The following is a 24,742-nucleotide window of genomic DNA, read 5'->3' as shown; positions in this document are numbered from 1 at the left end:
GAGCTGTGTTTGTTTTTTAAATAAGCAGTTTGGCTGAACTCCGAGCTCTCCCTTTCTTCCGGTTTGTTGTGGACAGGAATTCTGGGATACCTCCTTATACCTCAGAGGTCAATAAAAGCGCTGGTGGGGTCCACGCTTGCTGAGCGCTGGAATCGCTACACCCGAGGCTCGACCGGGTGTACAGCCAGCGCTGCAACCAGGGAGTTGCAGCGCTGGCCGTGCTTTGCAAGTGTGGCCACATCCTAAGTTGCAGCGCTGTAACCCCCTCACCAGCGCTGCAACTCTCTAGTGTAGCCATGGCCTTAGTGAGACTCAACAGCGAAAGGTGGGTTAACAAAGGATAGCCTCTGGGCACCTCTAACTACAAAAATCTTTCTTCCCCCAATAAATGGAAAATGAAACTGTCCCAGGTCTAATAATCTGGAGCAGGGTCACTTTGGAAGCAGCAAACGTCTCATTCTTAGATGAATAGGAGGCAGGTATATGAGAATATGGCAGTCCTCTACCAATTTTTATCCTAAAGTACAAGGCAACTGGCTGTGTCCCTAAATAGCTTATTGCACTGAGATAAAGATCTTCAATTGTTTCTCCTCTTCATTATGTATGGTCTATAGTGTGTTTTTCCTTTTACCTGTATTTATTGTTTATTCAGTATTGGGGCTAACTTCTGCCCTTGAATAGAGATGTACAGAATTTAGTCCATAGAAATATGCATAGGCTGTCAGAGTGAGAGGAGAATGGAATGCCTTTTTCCTAATTGGCTATTTTGTATTACAGTTAGGTGCAATATTCTCTCAAGAAGCAGAATTGTAACCCAGATAGTTGTGTAGTTGGTGTTTAGGTCTCCAAGTGTTCAATAAGTCTTGATTTTTAGATAGAGCTCTTAACTTTGGGAAAACGTGGATGTAATTATTTGACAGTAATGTATTTGAAGCTTTTGCCAAATACAGCAGCGCATACTTACTGAGCACTCTAATTTAGTGAGAACTGCTTAAGGTTCCAAGATATTTCCATGAATCACCGTGTGACTATAGCAATTAGCTAACAGTCCTCTCCTTGAAACTGCCCTATGAAAATGATTATAGAGCAGCATAGGTGTACATGCTGCTGGGCATGCACAATAAGACTAGATTGCTGCCTTGAAGAGTTTGTAATCAAAGTTTAAGAACATACAACTGAATAACATATGGAAATATTCAGAGAAGTGCCATAAATTGGGGTGAATTACCTTGTAGCATCATTTGTTTGCTTTTACTTCTAATGTTGCCGGAAAACCCTACAAGGTCTCTGCTAAAACAAGGACCAGTTGCTTGCACTGCATTTTATGTTGGTTTTTCTTTTGCCCGTCTCCTAGAGACAGTACTGGCTTCCTCCTTTGTTTAGTCATCCGTGTGAGTCATCTTTCAATGTGAATATTGCAGAATTGCCTATCCAATTTTTCTATAATTTGTACTCTTGTTTAGCTATGGGTTTGGGAGTCCCATGACAGTCATAGCAGGCAAACTGCTGGCAAGACTTTTTTTTTTCTTTTCTTATTTTAAGAGTGGAAAAAAATGGACGACTACTCAAGTCTTTCATTTGACTAAATTTTAAGTCAAATGATTCCCCCCCCCACCCCCCCGAGCTTAGAGTGGCTCCCTCTGGTGCACAGTGAGGATCTCACTTTTATGCTTCCATTTCTGGATTATTTGGGAGAATTTTTGAACTCTTAATAAAGTAGCATCCATAATTGTAATCCTTTCAGCCACACCCAAAGGGGCAGATTTAACTCTTCATCAAATACAAAGGAAGTTTTGTTTCAGAGCTGGCCCTTCATTGTAAGTTTTTAGTATTGGCACTTCCAAGTTGCAGTGTCAACCAGTGGCGCATCAGGATGCAGGACACCTAAGAGCAATCCATTTAAAGCACTGAGCAACTAGGCACTCGCTAAATGGCAGCTCTAATAATGCATGCATCGTGATTAGCTAGTTAAAATTGAGCTATAACTTGTTCTCTCTCTCTCTCGCTTTTGTTAGCAGAATTACTTTGTCTCCTCTTTCAATAGGAAACTACTACTATTGGAAACAAATAATACCGAAAGAATACTGATTAGGTAAATGTTTACTCAAAAGTTCCAAAGGGCTAAGCATATGGTTAAATCATGCTTAGATTTAGTTTTAAGGCTAAATTTACCCCCTGTGAACAAATGCAAGGTATCCTCAGGGCCGGTGCAAGGAAGTTTTTGTGCCCTAGGTGAAACTTCCACCTTGCGCCCCCCCAACCCTGCCCCCCCCCCCCGGCAGCTAACCCCACCCTCCCGGGAAGCCCTCCCCCGCCACCCTGCTGAAGCAAACCTCGCCTGGGGAGCCTCCCTCTCTTTCTTCCCCCTCCCCCGCAGCAGCTAACACCCCGTGGGGAGCCCACCCCAGCTCACCTTGGCTCCGCCTCCTCTGCTGAGCACGCTGGAGCTGCTCTAATTCTCCTCCCCTCCGAGGCTTGCGGTGCCGATTGCAGGAGACTTAGAGCAGGGGCTGTGCGCTCAGCGGAGGAGGCAGAGTGGAGGAGATCTGGGGCAGGGAGCGGTTCCCCTGTGTGCCCCCCCCTCCCCGTTACTGTGGGCGGCCCTCCCCGCGCCAGGTCACCTCCACTCCACCACCTCACCTGAGCGGGATTTTAGGCTCCCCCAACCACTAGGCACCATAGGCGGCCGCCCAATTTGCCTAAGTGGTTGCACCGGCCCTGGGTATCCTACCCAAAAGAGTGACAGTATTTTTGCTGCCTTGCACCTCTTTATCAAAGGATCTGAAAGCACTTCACAGATATCAGAAGTGTCTGCTTAAGTCTCTACACATGAGTAAATTACATCCATTATAGTGAGATTTGGCTTCAATACAGAGGTAGAAAATGAGCTGTAACAACAATCTCATCTCCTCCTCCAGCACTTTGACTCCTGTGTAAATAATCTAATTGCCCAAATAAAGGTCTAGACTGAACAAGTGAAAGTGAATCTTAAACTGCATCCTTAAAACTACTTAGCTCTAGGGTTACCGGTCCTCCTTCCACAGCTCAACTCTGAAGATAGAGCCTAAGAAGCTACTTCAATTTTAAAAAATGGAATGTTTCTCACCTTTTTGCCTAGTTCTTGCGTTTCATTGTGATTTTTCATGGTCTAATGCGGTACTGATTGGGTTTCCAACACTGGAGGGCAATACTGAAATTCAAAAACTTCCCATTTATATGGATGTTAAATTTTGTTTCTTGTTGTTTTGTAGTTAAAAAGGGAAGGAGGGGAAGACGCTTTTTCTTGGGCCTCCACTGCTGTAGTGTTTTTATTTCTCGTCTCAGGGAGCACTTCACCTCTAGCAGAAATCTCTAGAAAAATTTTAAAGGTGACTCCTAGAGTCTCCGATTCTGTGGAAATGAGTGACATATCCTCGCCTTGGTTCCACAGCAGAGAAATTAACTGAGATACTTTACTCATGGCTTTTAAAGACAACACCATTAAATGAGATTTTAAATAGTTTTGCCTGGCTACGTAAAAGCATTTCCAGTTAATTTAAAATGAAATCTTTTTCCTGTCTAAAATAGAGATACTGCACATTAGTCAGTTATTGGTAGGGCAAGCCCAGGACTGTGGGGCAGTTCATATAATGAACTGTCTGTAAACATGAAAACTGGAGATCTGTATTTCTGACATTAGACAACCTTGGAGTTGCAATCAAAGAAATGGAAGTACTTACTGTGAAGCTTTCTCCAAAGAATTTCACGAGTGCATCTGGATTTTTACATGTAGTTCTGCCACTGGCTTTTCTAGCGGATCTGCATACTGTGCCAAACTTTGATGTTGGAAGGGAAACAGAAGTGTTAACAGATCCTTTGTTGAATCTAGGTCTCCAGAAAAAAAAGATGATGTATTTGCATGAGAGGATCCCTGTGATAGCTCAACATCTGGTCCAGACACCTAAGGGACTTTGGCTACCATTCTTGCAGAATCTTGAGGAACAGCACTGATTTGTTACAGATGCATTTTGGTTTTTCAGGTTCAGATTAAGGAAACCTGTCTAAGGGCTGGTCTACACTGCGGGGGATCCATCTAAGATACGTGACTTCAGCTAGGCTATTCATGTAGCTGAAGTCGAAGTATCTTAGTTCAACTTACCTGGCCGTTATCACGGCAGCAAGTTGACTGCCATGGCTACGATATCAACTCTGCTTACTCCTCCCGCTGAGGTGGAGTATGGATGTCAATTTGGGGACCAATTTATCGTGTCTAGATGAGACGCAATAAATCGATCCCTGATAGATCAATTACTATCCGGCGGGTAGTGTAGATGTGGCCTAACAATAGTGTCTCTAATGAAGATCTTCAACTTAAATAGAATCTTTCCCTGTTTAAGATGCTTTCCTAATGTTCCTCCTTGGCTGTGAAATCTTACTGGTTGCACCGTAAACTGAAATGCCAAAAACTGTATTTAGAATATTGATACTGTACTTGTACCCAATGTCTAATTGTCACTGAAGATAAAATGGTAGGAAGGGTGCAGACTCATCCCACCCAAATGACACTGTTGATGTCATCACCATCAGTACATGCTTAACAGCTCATCAATTGTCATCATCCACTTCCAAATGGTAAGTAATTCATTAACAACCAGTAGAATAAAGTATTAAAGCCACTGGAGCGTTTAGCTAATTGCATGATCTGCTTGGCTGAGCTCTGAAGCCCATAGAAGGGATCGGTCTAAATACAATACTGGGAACTAGGAACCTCAAGCCATTTCACCCATATGAAAACTTGAAGGCAAGTATCTCAGTTACAGAAGTGGGGATAAGTGACTGACTGGCTCAAGTATGACTTGTTTAATTCTTACTGTGTTGTAATGCTTATTGATGTCCATATGCAACATTCAGTGGGCATTATGTCAGTAATCAAAGTATTACAGTTCTGACCAACCTCATGACAGCTATTGGTGCAGTCATTTGGGTAATTACTCCACAGGGTAGGCATTCTCCTGGAGTTTCTCCATCTATGAACACTGTGGGAACACCATTTGTAACTTTAAAAATATGTGGTCTAACTCTGTAAAGTTATACCATATATGAATTTTACCTGTAGCTAATAATGCAGCCTCCTAACAGTATTTAACTCCTATTCAAGTAGTAGAGTCCCAGAGCCACACCAAAAACTGAACTCTCTTACCTTTTGCAGCTGAAATGTTCAATGCTTGAATCACTCATTAGAAACACAGGATATGACTGGCAACTTAGGTGGGCCAGTCTGAACTTGGGTATCTCTTCTAGCAATGGCCAGTGTTTCTTTCACAATAGGCAGGTGAAGAACCTACAAATTAGTATATTGTGGGAAGGATGAGGGACAAGTTCACCATGGGAAGTGCCAGGAAGTTAACTTGTACTTGACGATGATTCTTGGCTTGCATATCTACAGACTTGGGTGGTTTATATTGTCATTGTATTTAAACCCACTTTAACCCACTTTATATTGTCATTGTATTTAAACCCACTGATCACTTAGCCATTTTCATTTATGCAATAACTAACAGGTTGTAGTAGTAGTAGATAGGAGTCTATTCAGGGCAGTAACTGTGTGCTTGGAATACACGCCAAAAGTTGAAAAGAGGCTGGATGCAGGATTTTTCATGACTTGTTGATCCTGTATGGCTCAGACACTCTCAGCTGGTCTGAAGAGGACCAGCACAAATAACTGCAAAATGGATCAACGAACTTATTGAAGCTTCTAGCCAGAAAATGTAAAAGCTCTCCTGCATGTCCCCACATAGCCTAACATATTTACCTGACTGGCTGCCTGCATGTGTTGTGATGTGCGGGTGTATTTGTTTTTCCACCTGGGAGAGGGGCTAGCAACTGTTGGGGGTGGCTTCTCCCCCCAACCCCCCCGCCCATGGTAAAACTAATGGACCATCCCGGATTTTCAGTTATGGTCCTTAAAGATTTAGTTCAAGGTCAACAAACAAAGAAGTGAGTGAAGCTGGTTAAGGATTTTCCATTCTTTTTGCCAAAGGTACAAACACAGAAGACATCTGCTCTTAACACTAACTCAATCATTGATCAGACTCTTTGAGCTTTTAAATTGTTTTATAACTACCTGTTGGCCAAATACAGTAAACAAATGTGGCTGCAACACAGCCTTAAATGAAATGCAAACTTTGGTAGTGAGTGGTGTCTTATTTTTTAAAATTAGAGTGAGGTTATTGTCCAAGATGCCAAGCTTCTTGAGAGGTAGCATGGAGGCCTGAATGGTGGTGATGGTGGAAATGATTATAGAATAGCCTTTTCTCTAGGTCAGTGGTTCTCAAACTGTGGGTTGGGACCCCAGAGTGGGTTATGACCCTGTTTAAATAGGGTCGCCAGGGCTGGCGTTAGACTTGCTGGGTCCAAAGCCGGAGCCCCACCACCAAAGACTAAGCCTGAGGGTTTCAGCCCTGGATGGCAAGGTTCAGGTTACAAGCCCCCCTCACCTCACCCCCCACACCTGGGTCTAAAGCCCTTGAGCGTCAGCTTTGATCCCACCTCACCCAGTCCCACCCAGGATGGTGGGACTCTAGCGGGCTCAAGCTTTGTTCCCTGCTCCTGGGGGTCAGGTAGTAATTTGTTGTCAGAAGGAGGTAACAGTGCAATTAAGTTTGAGACCCCTCCCTGCTCTAGTAACTAGTTCAGATCCAACTCTGTGCAGTAGTGAGTGAAAGCCACCTTAGTATGATAACTTTGCATTAGCATATGTATATGAGATGACGCAGTTGAAATTCTAGTGTCCAGAAATATCTGCACACTAACTGCCCTTTGCTGGCAGTCTACAAATGGACCGAGAACTGAATAGGCCACGGAGGCTTAACTCCCTTCTGGCCCTTAATAGGGGTTTTTCAAGACAGGGTTGAGTCATGCCAGTGGATAGCAGAGAGAATACAGCACGAGCTTCCCATTGCTATTCTTGTGTTGCGGATCAACTGATTTCATTCTCCAGGCTGGCAGTATGCACTCACTAATTCCTGTCCTAAAAATCATCATAGTATTTTAGAAAACCTTCAATGCTGAATCACAAAAATCTGGCTCTTGTCAGTGACTTCAGTAGCTTTAGCTGATTTGAAGCTTTTTAGCCATATCTCAGCGAGAGACAATGAGGAAAAATTCTAAATGAAGTGACTCAAGTGAAAAGTCTGAAATATTGAAGTGAGCTGGGATATATTCTCAGTTCTCAGTCTTTCACAATGAAAGTGAAATGTCAGCTCTTGCAAGACAGAGAGAGGCTTGAGGTCTAAAATAAGACCATGGATCCTATACTGCCATGTGAAACTTGGGCTGGATTTGAACCTTGTTTGCTGATTCCAAGGCTTCATTGTCTAGGATTTCTGTAGACACCCAAAAGGATGAGAAATGAGCCTTGAATAATGACTTTTATAGGCTAATACAAGGATCTGGGAGAAGCTCCAATCAGCCCCATGGACTCATGAGAATTGCATGTTTAGACCATGAAATGGGTCCTGCCACAGGGATGAACTTTTAGTGGTGAGAGGGAAGCTGGGAGAGTTACTAGCAGGGTTAATTGCTAAAACTTCAGTGTGATTACTTTATTTTATTACTCTTTCAGGAGGTGGACATTGTGGTAGCCCCATGTCGGGGATTCCAGTCTGCTGAGGTCATTTTGGGAGAGTACGTGAACCATGTCTTGCCCGTCATCACCTTTGCCATTAGTGAGGCTAAACTGTCGGCATCTGATGAAAACGAACTGCGGGAAATCCAAGAGAAATTTTCTTTGCCTGTATTCTTTTGCAAAGTGCCAGAGTCAGAGGCTGAACTGATCTCTCCCAAAAAGGCTGAGAATGAGAAGTCATTCCTCTACTGTCAGCTGATGGACCTAGACTATCTGAGTACCAACCACTGCAGCTGTGGGGCCCCTAGTTCTGATGCCAAAGCCCAGAGCATGCTGGTAGAGCAATTTGAGAAATTCCGCCTTCTGAGCACTTTCTCCAGGCAGGTGCTGCAGAAGCACCTGGTGGATGTAGCCACCATCTTGAACATGGTGCACTGCCGCTGCCTGGACATCTTCATCAACCAGGCTTTTGACATGCAACGAGACTTGCAGATCACCCCAAAACGGCTGGAGTACACGCGCAAGAAGGAGAATGAGCTCTATGAGTCTCTGATGGGTATTGCCAATCGCAAGCAGGAGGAGATGAAGGACATGATCATAGAAACTCTCAACAACATGAAAGAGGAGCTGCTGGAAGATGCTGCTAACATGGAATTCAAAGGTAATCTCTGGTAAGAGGAGAGAGATGGGCAGATATCTGAGGATGACTGAATTTATAAGCCTCTCCACAAACTTGGCTTCCTGGGCCAATTTAAATGAGGATCAGACGAGGTCTACCTTCCTCCGTGACCTCTTCTGCATCATCTAGTATGTAAAACAATCAGCTGGTAGAGTCTGCTACACTGGACTATTTTTCTCTAAGCAGATCACTGAAGTAGGTCTGAGCACACGACTAGACCAGGAATGCCTGACTTCTAATTGAGTCTGACAGTGATTCATGCTGTGTAGACTAGAACAGGCTACTTAGGCCTAGCGTACACAAAAAGTTAGGTCAACCTAGCTACATCGTTGAAGGGTGTGAAAAATCCATGCCTGTGGTTAAGCAGCTCTAACCGCTGGTGTAAACAGCATTAGGTCAATAGAAGAATTCTTCCAATCTTCTGCTTCTCAGGGAGGTGGATTACCTATGCTGACAAGAGAGCCCCTCCCATTTGTGTAAACAGTGGCTACACTGAAGCACTATAGCAGCACTGGAGCTGTACCGCTGTTGTGTTTCAAGTGTGCACAAGCCCTTGGCCTCTTTGCCTTAATGCCCTATCTTACAGTGGGAGACAGTAATTGCCTACATTAGTGGTGGGAAAATGGTTGTGAGTAGTCAGAACTGGATAATAAAAATCAACTTTTTTTCAGCAAAAAGTGCAGGCTTGTAATACCAAAACGTTTTGCAAATTCATGTTGATTGTCAAATTGTTGGTTATAGAACACTTCTCACTTTGACACCTTTGAATCTGCTTTTCTAGAAACTTCCTTTAAAATTATAAAAATAACTGTAAAAAAAAAAAAATTCTAAAATAGAAACATTTTGTTTGACCACCCAAATATTTTTGCCAAAAAATTAAAAACAAAACAAAAACCCTTCATTTTGGTTCAGCTAAAACAATCTCTTTAATTGTCAGTGAACTGAAATATTGCTAGTTTGCCTAGCTGTAGTTGTGAGGACTGATAGTAAATCTCTAAAAGAAAACTATGGAGTGAGACTTTACCCTGCACTCCTAGAATTGAAATTCCCTTTCTTTCTCTTTCAGAGATGATGACTTAAACGGCTTTACAGTATCGAACCTTCTAAAATAAAATACTTCTATATAGATGCCTGGTTTCCCTACTGCTATCTTTGTTTCCTGCTGACCCTTTGGGCAGTCACCCGATGGTGCATCAGAAAGCATGGGTTATTGCCCAAAAGTCTATTTGGCGTGCTCAACACATGGTGTGGGTTTTATCCAGGCTGCAATTTTATTAGTCAAATTACATCCAAAGTTCCCATCAGGGACAGTTCAGTGCTGTCACTTGCACCACATTGATCCTTTGTCAATTTGTGGGATGCTCCCACTGTAAGAGAGCCAGTCACCACACTAGAAGGTTCTCAGGGCACCTCCAGTTGCTCACTATCATCCTTTTTTTTGGGAGTTGAGGTGACAGGTGACCTTGACAGCCAGTTAGCACTGCCCTGAAGAGCAGTGGTGGGGCAGTTTCCCCATGGTAATAACCCAGCCCTTCATTTGCATTTGACCCAGAGTGGGGATGAGGAAATAGACATATTGCCACATCTCACAAGGAGATACCCTTTGGATGCCCACTATGTTACTGCTTTGGATCTGGAGCCTAAATCAGAGAATTCCTGCACTGGGCACCTTCCAAAAGTTGCAACAGCTAAACAATTCTCACATAGGTTCTAACAGTGACCTCCAGGAGCAGGGGAATCCCAGCACTCCTATTGCCCAAAACTCAACCTCTAGGTCTCTCTGTGAGGAAGGTGAAAACCTCAACCAATCTTGGTCAACCTGGTGGAATGGGGAAAAATTCTTTCCCATCCCCAAAGTGGTGACAGCATAGCCCACAGTGTCCTAATAAGGAAGGGTTGGGGTGGACTGATTGTTGGGAATTAGTAAACAGAAAGTGGCCCTGAGCACAGGTCTCAATCCCTGCACAATCTCCACCCCACCCTGGAAGTTGTATGTGGGCAGGAAATCTCCTCTGTCCTTTTTGCCCTCTCCCATCATGGAAACCACCAAGCTCAGCCCCAGCTAGGCTTGGGGCCCTTTTTTGGGAAGAGCCAGCAAAACCTTCTCTTTTCTTGCAAGCTGAATGCCATGGGTTGTCTTTTTCGTTTTTGAAGATGCATGGCTTCCCAATGCACTTCCTGGTGAGGTGTAACTTCTGTTGGTAGCTTTTGAGCTCCAGGAGAGAGGGGTTTATTAACTGTTGTGAATGGTTAAACTTTTTAAGTACCTTATTCTCTGAGTCTTTTGGTCTGGGGCACTACAGTCACATGATGTGGCAGGTTCTATGAAACTTTCTCTTGCTTGTCACGCAATGGTTTGCAATAACTTTCAGTTCTTTAGGAAGGAATGTTGAGATGGAAATGTACTTTGAAAAGACATGAAGGTTTTCTGCTTGAAACGAAAATGAAAATAACTTTAGGCTGTAAGATTGGAGGAAGTTGTTCGCTTTTCTTTGCATTCAAAAGGTACTGTGTACTCTAAGGAGGCTTCTAAATCTCTAGACTTGCACTTCAATTTTAAAACTGGAAAACGAATGCGTGCAGCTGTCTAGGAGAGATGGAGGGTGTGGAATAGAGCACCTGCTACAAAGTAGCAAATGAGCAAGTGGAATACCACGGATCCAGATTTGTTTCTGGAGTGCGGTCATCATTAGCAGGGAGGGAGGAAGAAGGATTATTCTGTGATTTAAAATGTTTGCTTTGTATCATTCACGTAAGTACAGCCATAATCACTAAGGGTTGATCTACACTGCAGCGTTGGTTTGAGTTAACTCTGAGTGAGAGTGGCCACACTGAAATAACACTTGAGTAACGGTGTTTGTATTAGTGTCCTGGAGTAACTGAATCCCCACTGCATTATTGGTTTGAGCATCAACAGCTCTCAAGCTTCAGTTCACGTCCCTGGCTAGCTAGCGTTTAAAGCATCATTTAACTGGAGCTAGAGACTTTGTGTGAATGGGAGTTGGGTTATGGGAAACACATTGCACTTGGAGCTAGACAAGTCCTCGGGCTTGATCAGTGCTGCAACCAAACTGCACTGAGATGTGAGTGCAGCTTGGGGAGGCTTACCGACAGCTAGCTTTAATCTAGTTAGTGCAGCGAAAAATAGCAGTGAAGACATGATTACACAGGCTAGCAACACAAGTATGTACCCCAAGTACTTGGTAAGCTTGTACACCCCATGCTGAAGCCTGAGCTGATGTGTCTTCACTGCTTTTTTTTTTCTTTTTTTAAAAAGCTGCCTTAGCCAGTTTAAAGCTAGTGTGAGTATGCCTACTTGCGCTCTAATCGCTTCTTCAGTTGCGGTGTAGACGTAGCCAGCCTTCAGTGTGCACGCTGTTCTTTAGAGCTTGGCATTCAGGAAGGTGTAAAACCGTACTACAGTAACTTGAGGACCAACAGCATTTGAGAGCTTTTGCTGCGGGAAGGACAGTAGATTCTCTTGTTGCGGCCTCTGATGTCATAAGTCAGTCACTTGATTTATGTTTAAAGAAGTTAGAATCTCCCTCTGGATTTTGTGTTCAAATACAGGTCTCCAGCCTGACCTCTGAGCATTGCTGTAGAACTGGGGAAGCTGGCTATGGTGCATGCACAGTAGCAACTTGACCAGCTAGATACCTATTGAATAATACTTGACATTTTGTATACCAAGCATCGAATAAGCACCAGATAATCTTTCTGTGATGTGAGGAATAATATGGAGGAACTGAGGTACAGCAATAAGTGGCTTCCACAAGACTTTGCTTTTAACCGCAGATCTGCAACCAGATTTCAGTTCTGACTGGGAGATCTCAGATTCCAAATGCACATTACAGAGGGCAGGGTAATCTTGTCACCTTCCATCTTGTGGGTTAGATGGAAGGTTGGCAAGTGCATCACAAGAGTGTGACTCTTATGGCAGCCCTTTGAAAACAAGCTTTAGTGTCCAATTGGGAACTAATTATAAGCTCCTTGGGGCAGGAGGGCCCCTTTTGTTCTGTGTCCATACAGTGTCGAGCACAATGGCACTCTGTTTTATGACTGGGCTACCACAATACTACTGCTAATAATAATCCTAATCCTATAAATGTAAACAAGCAGGCATGAGCATTGCAGTGGTGTGTATGTTCTCACAGGCTATTAAGTTGGCTTGAAATTGCAGTAGGACACACAAGGGATCAAAAAATATGTTTAGAGACTTGTCTTCCACTTTTTTGCATTTAGTGGAGCAGATAACTTTTTCACTGAACTTATTTCTCAGCACTAAAAAAAAAATTCTGTGTCCAAAAATGAACTGGAGGGGGTGAGATGGTGGTGGCTTTGGAATGTCTGGGAATCACTGACTTAGTTAAAAACAGGCTAATGGCCTGAATTCCCCCCACCCTCCCAAACCACCATTTGAATATGGTTCAGAAACTACCTCTCTCTGCAAAGAGAGTTGTTCTCTATGTAGAAATGTTTTGCTCCTTTTTTTTTTTTTTTTTTTTTTTTTGGTAGCCTGGAAACATTTGCTAGTTGCATAGTGAGCAAAATATTTAGTCACATCAAGAGCAGGAATGTATGAAACATTCTTAATACTTCTCTTATGGAGAGTTGAACAAAGACAAGTACACAACTAACTTTGTTTAAAAGTGAAAACACAGAGGAGTCAAATGGTGAATGAGTTAGCCTTTCACCTCTGTCTTGGGTCCTAGATTTAGTATATGGCCCTAGGGATGCAGTGGAATGCATGCTTGTAGAACAAGCTTGCACAGCTTCTGCCTGCTTTTAAGCCCAGCTTGTTAAACATTTGACTTTCACATAGGGTGAAACTTCTGCACCCTACAGACCATTAAACAATCTGGTCTTTAGAGGTATTAATCTTCTTTTTATAAAGACTCTGCAGAAATCATGACTATCCCAACCAAGTTATGGCTGAAACCAAGGTAACTGTTTAACGTAGTGGCTGCTAACAGGGCCCTTTCATGACCAGTGATTTTGAAAGAACAGTGCTAATCATAATACTTCAGAACATCTCTTCTTTCCTCCCTGCCCCTTCCCCCCCTCCCCCCAATAAAACAAAACCAAAGCCCTCCCCACAGTCTGTCACAGTCTTTTAATCTTACTATAACGCTCCCTTGGGAGCAGTGTGAGGGCCCTGTTCACATTGTTTCAACTACCTTTCTTTCACAAACCATTGTTATCAGCAGTTTGTCCAATAGCTTGAACAGGACCTAGAGGTCAAAACTCAAGATAATTAAATAGTGTTAGAAGGGATGGAGAGTGAGCAGAAACTGTCCAGACAAGTGCTGGAATAAGCTTGTGCTGTAGCAGCTTTGCAAAACACACAGTTCAGCAGCATGTCATGTTTGACAGCTAATAGTACAATTGTAATGCCTTTGTGCTGTATCTGTACAAAACTTTCCTTCCTTCCTACAGACATCATAATCCCTGAGAATGGGGAGCCTGTGAGTTCCAAGGACATTAAATGTTGTATTAAGCAAATCCAGGAACTGATCATTTCTCGGTTAAACCAAGCAGTTGCCAACAAATTGATAAGCTCCGTAGATTATCTGCGTGAAAGCTTTGTGGGGACGCTGGAGAGATGCCTGAAGAGTCTGGAGAAGTCTCAGGATGTTTCAGTACATGTCACGAGCAATTATCTCAAACAGGTATGGTAGCTCAACCAGTTGCTGAAAATTTTCATAGCATTACTTTTTTACAAAGAATTTTGTTGGACTGTCACCACAAGACTTGACTTTATCTTGATAGAATAAGAGAGCAGCACTAAAAGACAAGGAGGAGTTGGGCAAGGCTATAATGTACAAGCCCTATTAAAATCAATAGAAGGAAGCAGAAACCTTTGAGGAACAGATGTAGTGGCTAGAGAAGAGGGGATAGAATTGGGGAATCATCGGTTCTCTTCTCAGGCTTGCTGTATGATTGCTGCCAAGTCACTTAACCTCTCACTCGGTTTCCCAGTCTGTAAAATGGCGATAATTACCAATCTATGTAAGGGTGTAGTAAGGATTAAATACACAGAGTAGTCTGGTCAGGTAGGCTGGGGGCCTCTGCAACATCCAATATAGACCATTGCCAGAGGCAAGATACAAGATTTGCAGGACCAGTGCTCTTATTTGTTCTAGGTCAGTTTTCCATACAGAATCAGAATTAAACAAGTCAGTTCTTACTTTGCTAATTTCCCCCCCCTCTCCTCACTCTAGATACTAAATGCAGCCTATCACGTTGAAGTCACTTTTCACTCAGGCTCATCAGTAACCAGAATGCTGTGGGAACAGATCAAACAGGTACAAATTTTCTACATTCCTTTCTGCTTGGACTGTAGAATAGATTAGTTACCATCACCCCTGACTTTTGCATACTAGAACGATGGAATGTTTGGATTATAAATGCTGCAGGGATTGCTTATGAAACTTTGATACTAAATATTAATAACATCTGCTTGTCTGCAGAAGGTTCTGCAGAATCTTATTACTTTTTACAAACCATAAATGTGCAAATTAATAATGTGCCCCTAAAAGTGTGTTGGATGCTTCACAAAGCAAAGAATTGACTTTACAGTTGCTAGTTACAAGTGTTAAGGCAAACCACTATTATTCATTGAGTGAGTGTCTATACAGATTTCGCTCTTTGTGCATGAGATTGGATTTTTTGGGACTGTGCCTGTGCCTGGAGTACCTTCTTGTTCCTCATAATGGAAGGCATAAGGGGTGGGGGGCAGCAGCCACCTGCAATTAGTTTCTTCTTACTGCCCATTGTGGTTCCTGTATGGGTGTTCCTAACTCTTTATGCAACTAGTACATTCTTTTTTTCCTCTATTGTAGTGAGGGAAATTTTGGTCTTTGTCTAGTGTTAGGTTTTCTTTGCCAATTGGCTTTAGTTACTTAATCTTAAACAGAGTAGTGAGAAGGTTTCTTTTACACAAGGAATCTCTTCCTTGTATAGATCGACCCGTACAAGGGCAGACCCAAGTCATTGGGGTTCAAGGTCTGCCCATCCTTCACTTGTTGTTCCTGTGGATGACTGGCACTCCCAGTGCCTATTGTGCTTCAGAGCAGTGGAGATGTGGCAGAGTTCAGGAAAGAATCTGAGAGGCACTGAAAGATCATCAAGGATGCAGAGCAGCCCTCCTGGTACCCACTCATTTGTCATCCTCACTGTCCGTACCAGCCATGGTAGTACTGGTCTCCCTACAAGTGAACCTCTGTTCTAGGAAGTCAGCTTCATCCACTTTCTCCAGAGCCAGACCCCTCTCATCAAAGAAGCAGTCTCCAGCTTCTCTCCAGTCTGTGTCAGCTTATGGAAGGTGAGAGGGAATACAGTGGAGATTACTACTCTCCAGACATTTCAGCCTGTGTCCATCTCCATCTGCAGATTGAAGTAGTTAAGCCCCCCTTCACTACTTCTGTGGATGAGCTTAAAACCCTTCCAATACCTTGCTAAAAGTGGTGGAGACCCTGGATGTTCCACTGGAAGTCATCCAGGCGCATACTGCGTGTCTTCCGAATGTCCTGCAGCCTTCCTCTGCAGTGCGACTGGCCATGCTTACTGGTGACTGACAACTTGACTTGGCATACATTGGCCGCAGTTGCAGCAACATCAAAAGAGGCTGTTTGGATACCAGGTGCCTGTGAAAGAGTTTGACTATTTTACCAACACCCTACCCCTGGGACTCCCTTTATAGCGCAGGTAGCTCATGGAAAGTTGAGGCACCAAAGCCAGTCCAAGTCTAGCCCTTTGGATAAAGACCCCAATAACTGAGATCTATTTCAGGAAGAAGGTATACCCCTCAGCAAGCCTTCAGATATGAGTGGCAAATGATCAGGTGCTGCTGCCAGAGGACTTTCTGTTATGAGACACTTTCCATTCTTATGGACAGACTCCTGAAGGGCCAGCACAAGGAATCAAAATCCCTTATAAAGGCCAGTTCACTGCCTGAATGACACTTCAAGCAGCATTTGTTGCATCGGCTGCAGCAGCCAGGTTCACTGCTTCAGGCATCAGGAAATCCACTGGAAGTCCAAGTCACCATCAGCCCTCCCATTTGAGGGCAACAAGCTTAAGTGAAATGGATGAGGAACTTAATTTCCTAAAAGACTCCAAAGCCACCTTGAGATTCTTGGGTCTGTATGCCCCAGCCCCAGAGAGGAAGCTACCATGATACAGACTGAAACTAGTCTCAATACTATCCACAGCTACTGACTTTAGAGCAGCTGAGGAAGGGGTAGTGATTTTACTGAGTCTGCCCCACAATGTGGGGCTTCAAGCAAAAATGGTGTTTCATTTGTTTTTTGTGTTTGGGCAAACCTCCCTCAGTTCCTCCTTCCTCCAGGCGTCTCTTTGACAACAGCCTATCCTGCTTCCAGAAAGCCTGGGATGGGATAACCAAGGACTTGTGAGTCTTGATAGTCCAGTCAGCAAGGGGTATCCCATACAGGCTCAAGCTGTTTTTATCCCCCAAGTCCCTCTTCAGGGGCCTTTCTCATCAAAGGCTGAGAGCATCCACTTTTTGCTTCATGTAAATAGGAGAGGTAGAGGAAGTTCACACCCCCACAGAGTTCAGGGGCAGGGGACTTCATTCCTACTGCATCCTAATTGCAAAGTTGGGAGACAACACTTTTCTTCTTCTTTTTTTTTTAAGCCATTGCTTCAAATTCTGCATGGTTACCCTAGACTTTATAATCTCCTTTTTGGATCCCATGGACTGGCTAACTGCTCTTGACCTTCAAGATACGTATTTTCCCATCTTAATCCTTCCAGCTCATGGATTCCTGGCAGGAACATCTGTACTATCAGCAGAGTTCTACCCTTTGGTGTCTCAGCATCCCAATAGTGTTCACCTAAGACCTCGCTGTGGTAGTTTCCTACCTGAAGGCAAGGTATTAAGGTGCATCTGTAATGGATGATAGGCTGGTTGGTACAGGGGAGCTCCCCCAGCAAGTGACCGACTTGCTTCAAAAGACACTGAACTGCTTTTTAGTCACCGAAGTGTGGAATCTTTGTGGACAATAACTTGAATAGTTATGTACAGTAACTGTCAAATATCAGAGGGGTAGCCGTGTTAGTCTGGATCTGTAAAAGCAGCAAAGAATCCTGTGGCACCTTACAGACTAACAGACGTTTTGGAGCATGAGGTTTCGTGGGTGAAGACCCACTTCATCGGGTGCATGTCATGTCACATGCATCTGACGAAGTGGGTATTCACCCACGAAAGCTCATACACCAAAATGTCTGTTAGTCTGTAAGGTGCCACAGGATTCTTTGCTGCTTGTATAGTAACTGTGATTCTTCAAGATGTGTTGACCACAAAGATGCCATGACCCACTCTCCTTCCCTGATGATTGGAGTCCTGCTCCTAGGGGATCCCTGTTGGAAGGAATGGAGTACAGGTGCAGCTGGCCCTGCCTGCTTAGCTACAGCGACCATGGGGTGCTTGGACTGCAGATTTGGCCCCAGTGAAACACTGCTGTTTGAAAAGAAACTGGACTTGTGCACATAGGGCACCTGCATGTCAAGAGTAAAAGCTGTGTGGGCAACACATCTCAAAGAACCATACTTGCTCTTCTTTCTGAATCTGATTCTGCCCTCAGATCAACTCTTAAGTTTTCAAAAGAAGTAAGTAGCATATGAGGCCTGAGGGCAAGATTTGGCCCTTCAGTTTAATTGGTTTAATCCTGTTCTGTTAGATAATTCAGCGGATTACCTGGGTCAGCCCACCTGCTATCACGATGGAGTGGAAGCGGAAAGTAGCTCAGGATGCCATTGAGAGCCTCAGCGCCTCCAAGCTGGCGAAGAGCATCTGCAGCCAATTCCGGACCAGGCTAAACAGCTCTCATGAGGCTTTTGCAGCCTCTCTGCGACAGGTAGGTGTGAGGCTGTGAGGTGGGCAGTGCAAATGCAGAGCACCATAAGGAGAAACAAATTGGGGTTTCTGTATACTGCTGCTCCAGGAAACCAGAACTGTCACAAGTGAGATGGCCAAAGGGTGAGGCAGAATAGTCAGCCCGTTGCCATCCTCTTCAGTGTGGAAGTATTGCCTAATAGTGGGAGACACTCTGGCTTGTGATGCTTAGGGCTCCAAACTAACTTGGAGCCCTCCCTGCAATGAAGTGGGTACCCTAACGAAATGACCCATCTTGAAAATGGGACCCCATATGCTCCAGTGTCTTACCTTGCTTTCACCTTTTAGCTTCTGTGTGAGGCATGTGACCATGTAGAATGACTCTACACATACTATCTCTGGCCTTCTGTCTTGGTAGCTAGAGGCTGGCCATTCAGGCAGGCTGGAGAAAACGGAAGACCTTTGGCTGAAGGTGCGGAAAGAACATGCCCCTCGGCTAGCCCGCCTCTCGCTGGAGAGCAGGTCTCTGCAGGATGTGTTGTTACACGGTGAGCACCTATACTTGATCTTCTTGCCAGACCCTCTTGGGAGGGTGTTTTGGATTAGTTCTGTCCTGCTCTGCAGGGGTTGGGGGAGCAAGGGCAAGGGGGACTCCTCATCTAGCTGTAGATTATTATACAAGAATAGTGTTGGCTGGAACACTAGTTTTCTTTGGGCTTTGCTTCTAATTGACACGTGCCAACTAAGTTGAAGCATTGGGTATGGTTGCTTTTAATCCTGCAGGACTATAAAAGGGAAAAACCTCACTCATCTTCTAGTATAGGACTTTGTGGGAAGGCTGATCGGAGGCAGTAGGATAGCTGAAAACAATTAGTTTGTAGATCCAAAACTGGGAGAGGTCTATGGGGGGAGGTGTAAATTAGAGAACTCTTTGCAAGCCTAATTGTTTAAGTCAAATATACTTCAATGCTGTGCTCACTTTTAAAAAGAGAAACTTTACTACAAATTTGTGGGCATAACAAGAACTTTTAGGAAGGCTCGATAAAGGCGCAGAGATTTGTTTTGAAGACTTAGTCTTAAATCCTCTGAAAGACTCCCTGGGACGATTCATAGAATTGATAATAGGATATGGAAGGTTCAACCTCTATGGTTATGGGATCAAATCCAGACTTTGTGGGTACTGACCAAAAAGCTTGTCTGAGGGTTATGTGGCTTGTATGCTGCTAGCTGGAATGAGTCCTGTTCACTTGCAGACTGTTGCTAGATGTCTCCCATGTTGGCAGTCTCAGATTAGACAAAGGATCGAATGAGCAATGAAGATAGAACTCCCCTTTTTCCTCTTTGGTACCTCAACATATGAGGGTGAGTCTCTCCTGCAGAAGAGTCCAGAGAGAGCTTTTACAGGGCTGTTACTTGTTCTGCAGATGAATATTGTGGCCTATACCAGTTCCAGTCCAGCACTGACCTAACAATTTAAACTACCTGATTTCAAGAAGGACTCACCTACCACCCCCTGAATGTGAAATACTAGTTGTTCATGGCATCATCATAGCCAGATACTTATGCTAGAGGGGGAGAACACAGAAACTTTACTTCTGATCAAACTGACACATTGCTGTGTGTTTGCAGGTAAACCGAAGCTAGGCCGTGAGCTGGGCCGAGGGCAGTATGGAGTGGTATACTTGTGTGATAGTTGGGGGGGCCATTTCCCATGTGCACTCAAATCAGTCGTCCCTCCAGATGAGAAGCACTGGAATGACCTTGCACTTGAGTTTCACTATATGAGGTGTGTATTGGTAAACTCTCCACTGATTTGCAAATGCCAGCTGAACCTGGTTAGATTCCAGTAGCTACGCAGGCTGGCTTACATTGCTTGAGGCAGAGAGACTTTGGTCCAACGTAGTTCCTTACCACTCCCAGTGACTTGGTCAGTGCTGAGGATTGCCACTAAATGCTGCACAACTTTGAGTGAGGACTAGATAACTGTCAATGCTACTTGTAGAATAGATAAGACAGTGCAAAGCTCACATGCTGCCCTTCCTCATCTCTCCCCAGAGCTGATTCTCTTGTGTCTGAAATACTCCCGTTCCCTGCTGCTTCCTCCAATAAAAGCCCAAAGTTAGTATTGCATGGTGTTGCACGCTTCTCACTGTTCTGGCCTTGGTATCTAATGTACTGACTCTCCCTTCATCTAGTACTGAGCACTCTTTCTGCCCAAAGTGTGCGATTCTGCATTCACTGAATAAAATGACAGTGGGACCACAATGTAGGAAACATAACCAGCCTTCTCTGTATAGAGCTGCCTCTGCTGCAGTGCAGACCTCCTGTTACAACACACTGACTCAGTGATCTGTCCTTTGCTGTAGCCAGAATGGTGATAGCATTGTCAGTCATCTCCTCTCTTACCCTGCTACACTTGTTAAGAGCCCAGATGTTGGCTGTCTTATAAGGAGACTAGGCTTGATTTAAGAGGGCAGGAGGGGGAACTGGGCAGAATTGTAGTCTAGGGGAATATAGTCACATTGTCTGTCTATTGTGCTGATTTTGTTTCTCCAGGTCTTTACCAAAGCATGAGCGACTGGTAGATCTCCATGGCTCCGTTATAGATTACGGCTATGGAGGAGGTTCCAGCATTGCTGTCCTACTGATAATGGAAAGGTTGCACAGAGATCTCTATACAGGACTAAGGGTGAGAAGGAAGAGTGGCTGGAAGCACCAACTGAACTCATAAACTGGTGTAGAAGAAAGTTACTGGTCTGTTTACCACTTTCTGGTGTCATTTTCCTCAATATATTTATAACTGAATTTAGTTGGAGCAAGTATGTGTTTAGCAATACATGGAAGGCATGTCATGCATCCATATACAGTCTCGGCAGCACTCAGAGTACTTAGAATGGCAAATTGCTTAACTGACTGCTGCAAATTTTTGTGTTTGCATGTAAAATGTAGCTTTAGCTAGTTCTGGTCTGTGATTCAAACAGTCAGGAACCTAAATGTTAAAGTGGACAGTATCCTTGATCTGAAAAATGTGGGCTATGGAACAACCATAAAAATACATCTGAGCACATTCTTGGAGAACTCTTGACATAACTAGACCCACTTTTAATTATGGAAGCTCCTAAAACATTATAGATCCAATTATCCTTTATATGAAGGCCCTCTTATACAGCTGGAAAGGTGTAAAGCGACTTTTAGTGTAGCTGAGAATTCAGGCCTGCAAATGGCCATTTTAAGTAGAAGAAGCTGTGTTGGCCTATTTTACACAGGCTACCATACTGCCAGTGTGTCTGATAGTGAAAGTCCCCTAAAAGAGAAGTCATTAGCTGAAGGCTCAAATGCTAGATGGAATCAGTACTTGAATTTCCCAAGGTACAACTCTCAGCTTTTATGTGAGAGGTTCTGTTCAGGTGACTTTTCAGGTTGCTCTTTGCGACTATGTCCTATAGCACCTTACACTTCCAAAATCCCTCTCAGGCCAGAGAAAATTTTTGGAGAATCACTTCATCGATGCAGCCAAACTGAAGCACAGCCACCTGTGGGGTGGAACACAGCAGCTGTCTAACAGAACAGTGATGCTAGACTATTTGGACCAGAAAGTGAAGAACACTTTTTTGCTTGACAAACCCAGTTGAACAGTTGGTGCTTCAAACTGTTGTAAACAGCACAAAGCTGGGATGGTGTGCCCTGTGTCATACAGCAGTAGAACAGACAAAACTTAGTTTGATTTAAACACACAAAGGTATAAAATATAGGAATTAAAAAAAACTAGATTTTGTGCTGTAGAAGTGAAAGGAAACATGACTTCTTGGGGTAGTGATCTAAAATCAAGATCTTTCTGAAGATCTTATAGTTGCATTACTGTAATAGTTACATAATGCTTCAATGTGGCTGAGACTACTTTACTGTGTTTTGATCTGGCCTATATTGGTAAAGGTGGCATAAGAGATGCTGCATCGCTTGATCTTTAGCAGCTGACAACTTGGAACATCTTGGATACCTTACTTTCAGAAGACATGTGGCCTTTTTGCTGTTGGCCCATCCATCCCTTTCATCTTGTTGCCTGCAGCCTTGGCTGACTCCATCAAGCAGTTTAATAGCCACTTTGGGAGTAAATAGTGGGATCATGACCGCATGTTTCATTACTGAGCAAAAGAACTAAACAGACTAGGATAAGCAGATACCATGTTCAGAACCTAGTGTAACTAATGTACCAGGATCTTGGCAACAAAAGCAGCTCATGCCAAGTCCATTCCATTGCCTGGCATTCACCCATGGCTCTGGCAGGAGCTCTGTGCATGTGTTAAAGGGTCACTTAGTAGCTAGATAGCATTTACCGGGAAGGACAAGGAAATCTTACAATTATGAAATAACTTACATTTGTAGGATTAGTAAATCATCCTGTGTGTGCCTCTTCCTCAGGCTGGGCTGATACTGGAGACACGATTGCAGATTGCTCTGGATGTAGTTGAAGGGATCCGGTTTCTGCACAGTCAGGGGCTTGTTCATCGGGACATCAAACTTAAAAATGTATTGGTAAGGGAAATCTTTTTACACTTAAAAGCCTTTTTCTCTCCACTGCCAAAGGGAACTAATAAATTGTTCATAGCATAGACAGTAAATAAAATAATGGCCTTATTCACTTAGATGTTTCTGTAAGAAGACTTACGAACAAATGCGTTTCACTTTGATAGCGCTCTTCATGAACTCTCCACACTCACTACAAATATCAGGGTTACTAGGTCCCTGTGAGCTGTAGAAGCATTATTATTATTTTGCAAGGGGGATAGTGACTTGTGTGAGGATAGTTTGTCACAGCTGGGATTAGATTTAGGACTTTCTGGTTCCCAGTCCTGTTCTCACACTGCTAGACCATACCTCCTGGTTAATAAAGATGTAGAAACTTGTAATGTTAGTTAGGACAGTAAGAGAGTGTATAGCAGTCAGTAATTCAGAATAACATACAAACTCCCAACAATTCAAACACGAATACATTTTGTAAAGTGGCTTTTAATATGAAAAAGCCAATAATAGGGTTGAAAGCATGATTAACCATCACCTAATGTATGGATGGCTCTACAGCTTGACAAAAAGAATCGTGCCAAAATCACGGACCTGGGATTCTGCAAGCCTGAGGCCATGATGTCTGGCAGTATTGTTGGGACACCCATCCATATGGCTCCTGAGCTCTTTACAGGTGAGGTGGTGAATGGCATCTCCTATTGACTGTCTGCAGCTCCAGTCCCGAAGGCCCAAAACGCTGTACTATGCCTTTTAACTCTTGAGGGGGAAAACCTAGTCAAAACTGTGGTAGACTTCAGTTGCGTGTGTCGTGTATTTAACTTCACCTTCCTGTATTTTCGGTCTAAGTGGTGATGATCTCCATTCTTTTTTCCTTTGAGAAGAGTGGTTACTGTGGGATTCATATGACCTACAGAAGTCAATAACAAATTAATACATTGGAAGGGCTATTGGAGGTATTTAGTCTCTCTGGTACAAACCATTTAAAAAAGGTTAGCTGTATTTTCAGGGTCTGATAAAGGGTTTCATACAAATTGTAGAAGAAGTTTTTAATGCAAAAAGTTGGGGAAACTCAGAGTTGGAGACAACACTTAGGCTTATTTCCCATCCTCAAGATGAAATAAGTCTTGACTCAAAATTTGACTCTCGGCATTATGATTCTAACACAAACTATTTTTTCCTTTTTAAATTTATCCCTCTCCCCCCTGCCCCCTTTGCTTTAATTTAAGCCTTTTTTTTTTTTACAGTAGTTCCTAGAGGGCTCAGTCAGGATCAGAACCCCATCGTGTTAGGTGCAGCACAAACATGTTACCAGGAACAGCATCTTTTAAGATAGACTGATCACAGCAAACCTGTTTGTGTGTACTTCAAAGGGTAACAAGCAGATGCTCCTGATTTAATAAGTGTTCATAGTTAACATGCTAGGTTCTGATCCTGAAAAGACTTAAGCATCTGCTTACCTTCTGTAGACTGTAAGTAGTCTCATGGGCTTTAATAGGACTGTTCTGCGTGTAAGTCTGTGAAGGAGTAGAGGCCTTAAGTTGGTTTCATGCTGTTCAATAACACACACCAGGCTGTGATGCAAACACTCAGATTAGTTTTGTACCTTTTTATTTTATATTGGTTTCAAATCTGGAGACATTCATTAGTCTTGTTGATCAAACCCGTTTGCTCATTTGCCACAGGGAAATATGATAACTCGGTGGATGTTTATGCATTTGGTATCCTGTTTTGGTACATCTGTTCAGGACACGTGAAGTTACCAGAGGCCTTCGAGAGGTGTGCAAGCAAAGACCACCTTTGGAACAATGTTAGAAGAGGTATGTAGGAGTTTATGCTGCATTGCTGTTAGGTGATCTAGTACTGTGTGAAACCTCCTGGAAAAGTAAATCCTTTTTACCCCCTTAATTTTTCCTTAACTGGGAACTGTATTTCCAGTCTCAGCCTCCCTATGGATTTAGTGGCCTTTGAGTAAAAAGTGCACTGCTGACTGTCACCATCTAAGAGTATAAATGGGTAGATGGCACCTGACACTTTCCTCTCTAAAGATTAGCTGTAATCTGGGCAGACTTAAGTGACA

At 43.5% G+C, this 24,742-nt stretch overlaps 1 protein-coding gene across 2 annotated transcripts in view; it reads left to right on the top strand.

Annotated features, from left to right (window-relative positions):
• DSTYK (dual serine/threonine and tyrosine protein kinase) overlaps positions 1 to 24,742 on the top strand; it is a 62,147-nt gene that overhangs the window by 30,856 nt on the left and 6,549 nt on the right. For both annotated transcript variants that reach the window (XM_030561560.1, XM_030561561.1), the window contains exons 3-12: positions 7,604 to 8,267; positions 13,722 to 13,954; positions 14,507 to 14,590; positions 17,990 to 18,166; positions 18,563 to 18,692; positions 19,774 to 19,930; positions 20,701 to 20,833; positions 22,564 to 22,677; positions 23,224 to 23,338; positions 24,348 to 24,482. In XM_030561560.1, coding sequence (XP_030417420.1) covers positions 7,604 to 8,267; positions 13,722 to 13,954; positions 14,507 to 14,590; positions 17,990 to 18,166; positions 18,563 to 18,692; positions 19,774 to 19,930; positions 20,701 to 20,833; positions 22,564 to 22,677; positions 23,224 to 23,338; positions 24,348 to 24,482 — 1,942 coding nt within the window. The remainder of the gene's footprint in view (positions 1 to 7,603; positions 8,268 to 13,721; positions 13,955 to 14,506; positions 14,591 to 17,989; positions 18,167 to 18,562; positions 18,693 to 19,773; positions 19,931 to 20,700; positions 20,834 to 22,563; positions 22,678 to 23,223; positions 23,339 to 24,347; positions 24,483 to 24,742) is intronic.

The sequence above is a fragment of the Gopherus evgoodei genome, chromosome 4 (genome assembly GCF_007399415.2).
Source record: "Gopherus evgoodei ecotype Sinaloan lineage chromosome 4, rGopEvg1_v1.p, whole genome shotgun sequence".
NCBI classification, from domain to species: domain Eukaryota; kingdom Metazoa; phylum Chordata; order Testudines; family Testudinidae; genus Gopherus; species Gopherus evgoodei.
Note: the sequence above shows the minus strand (reverse complement) of the source record. Positions and strands in the feature narration are given on the sequence as shown.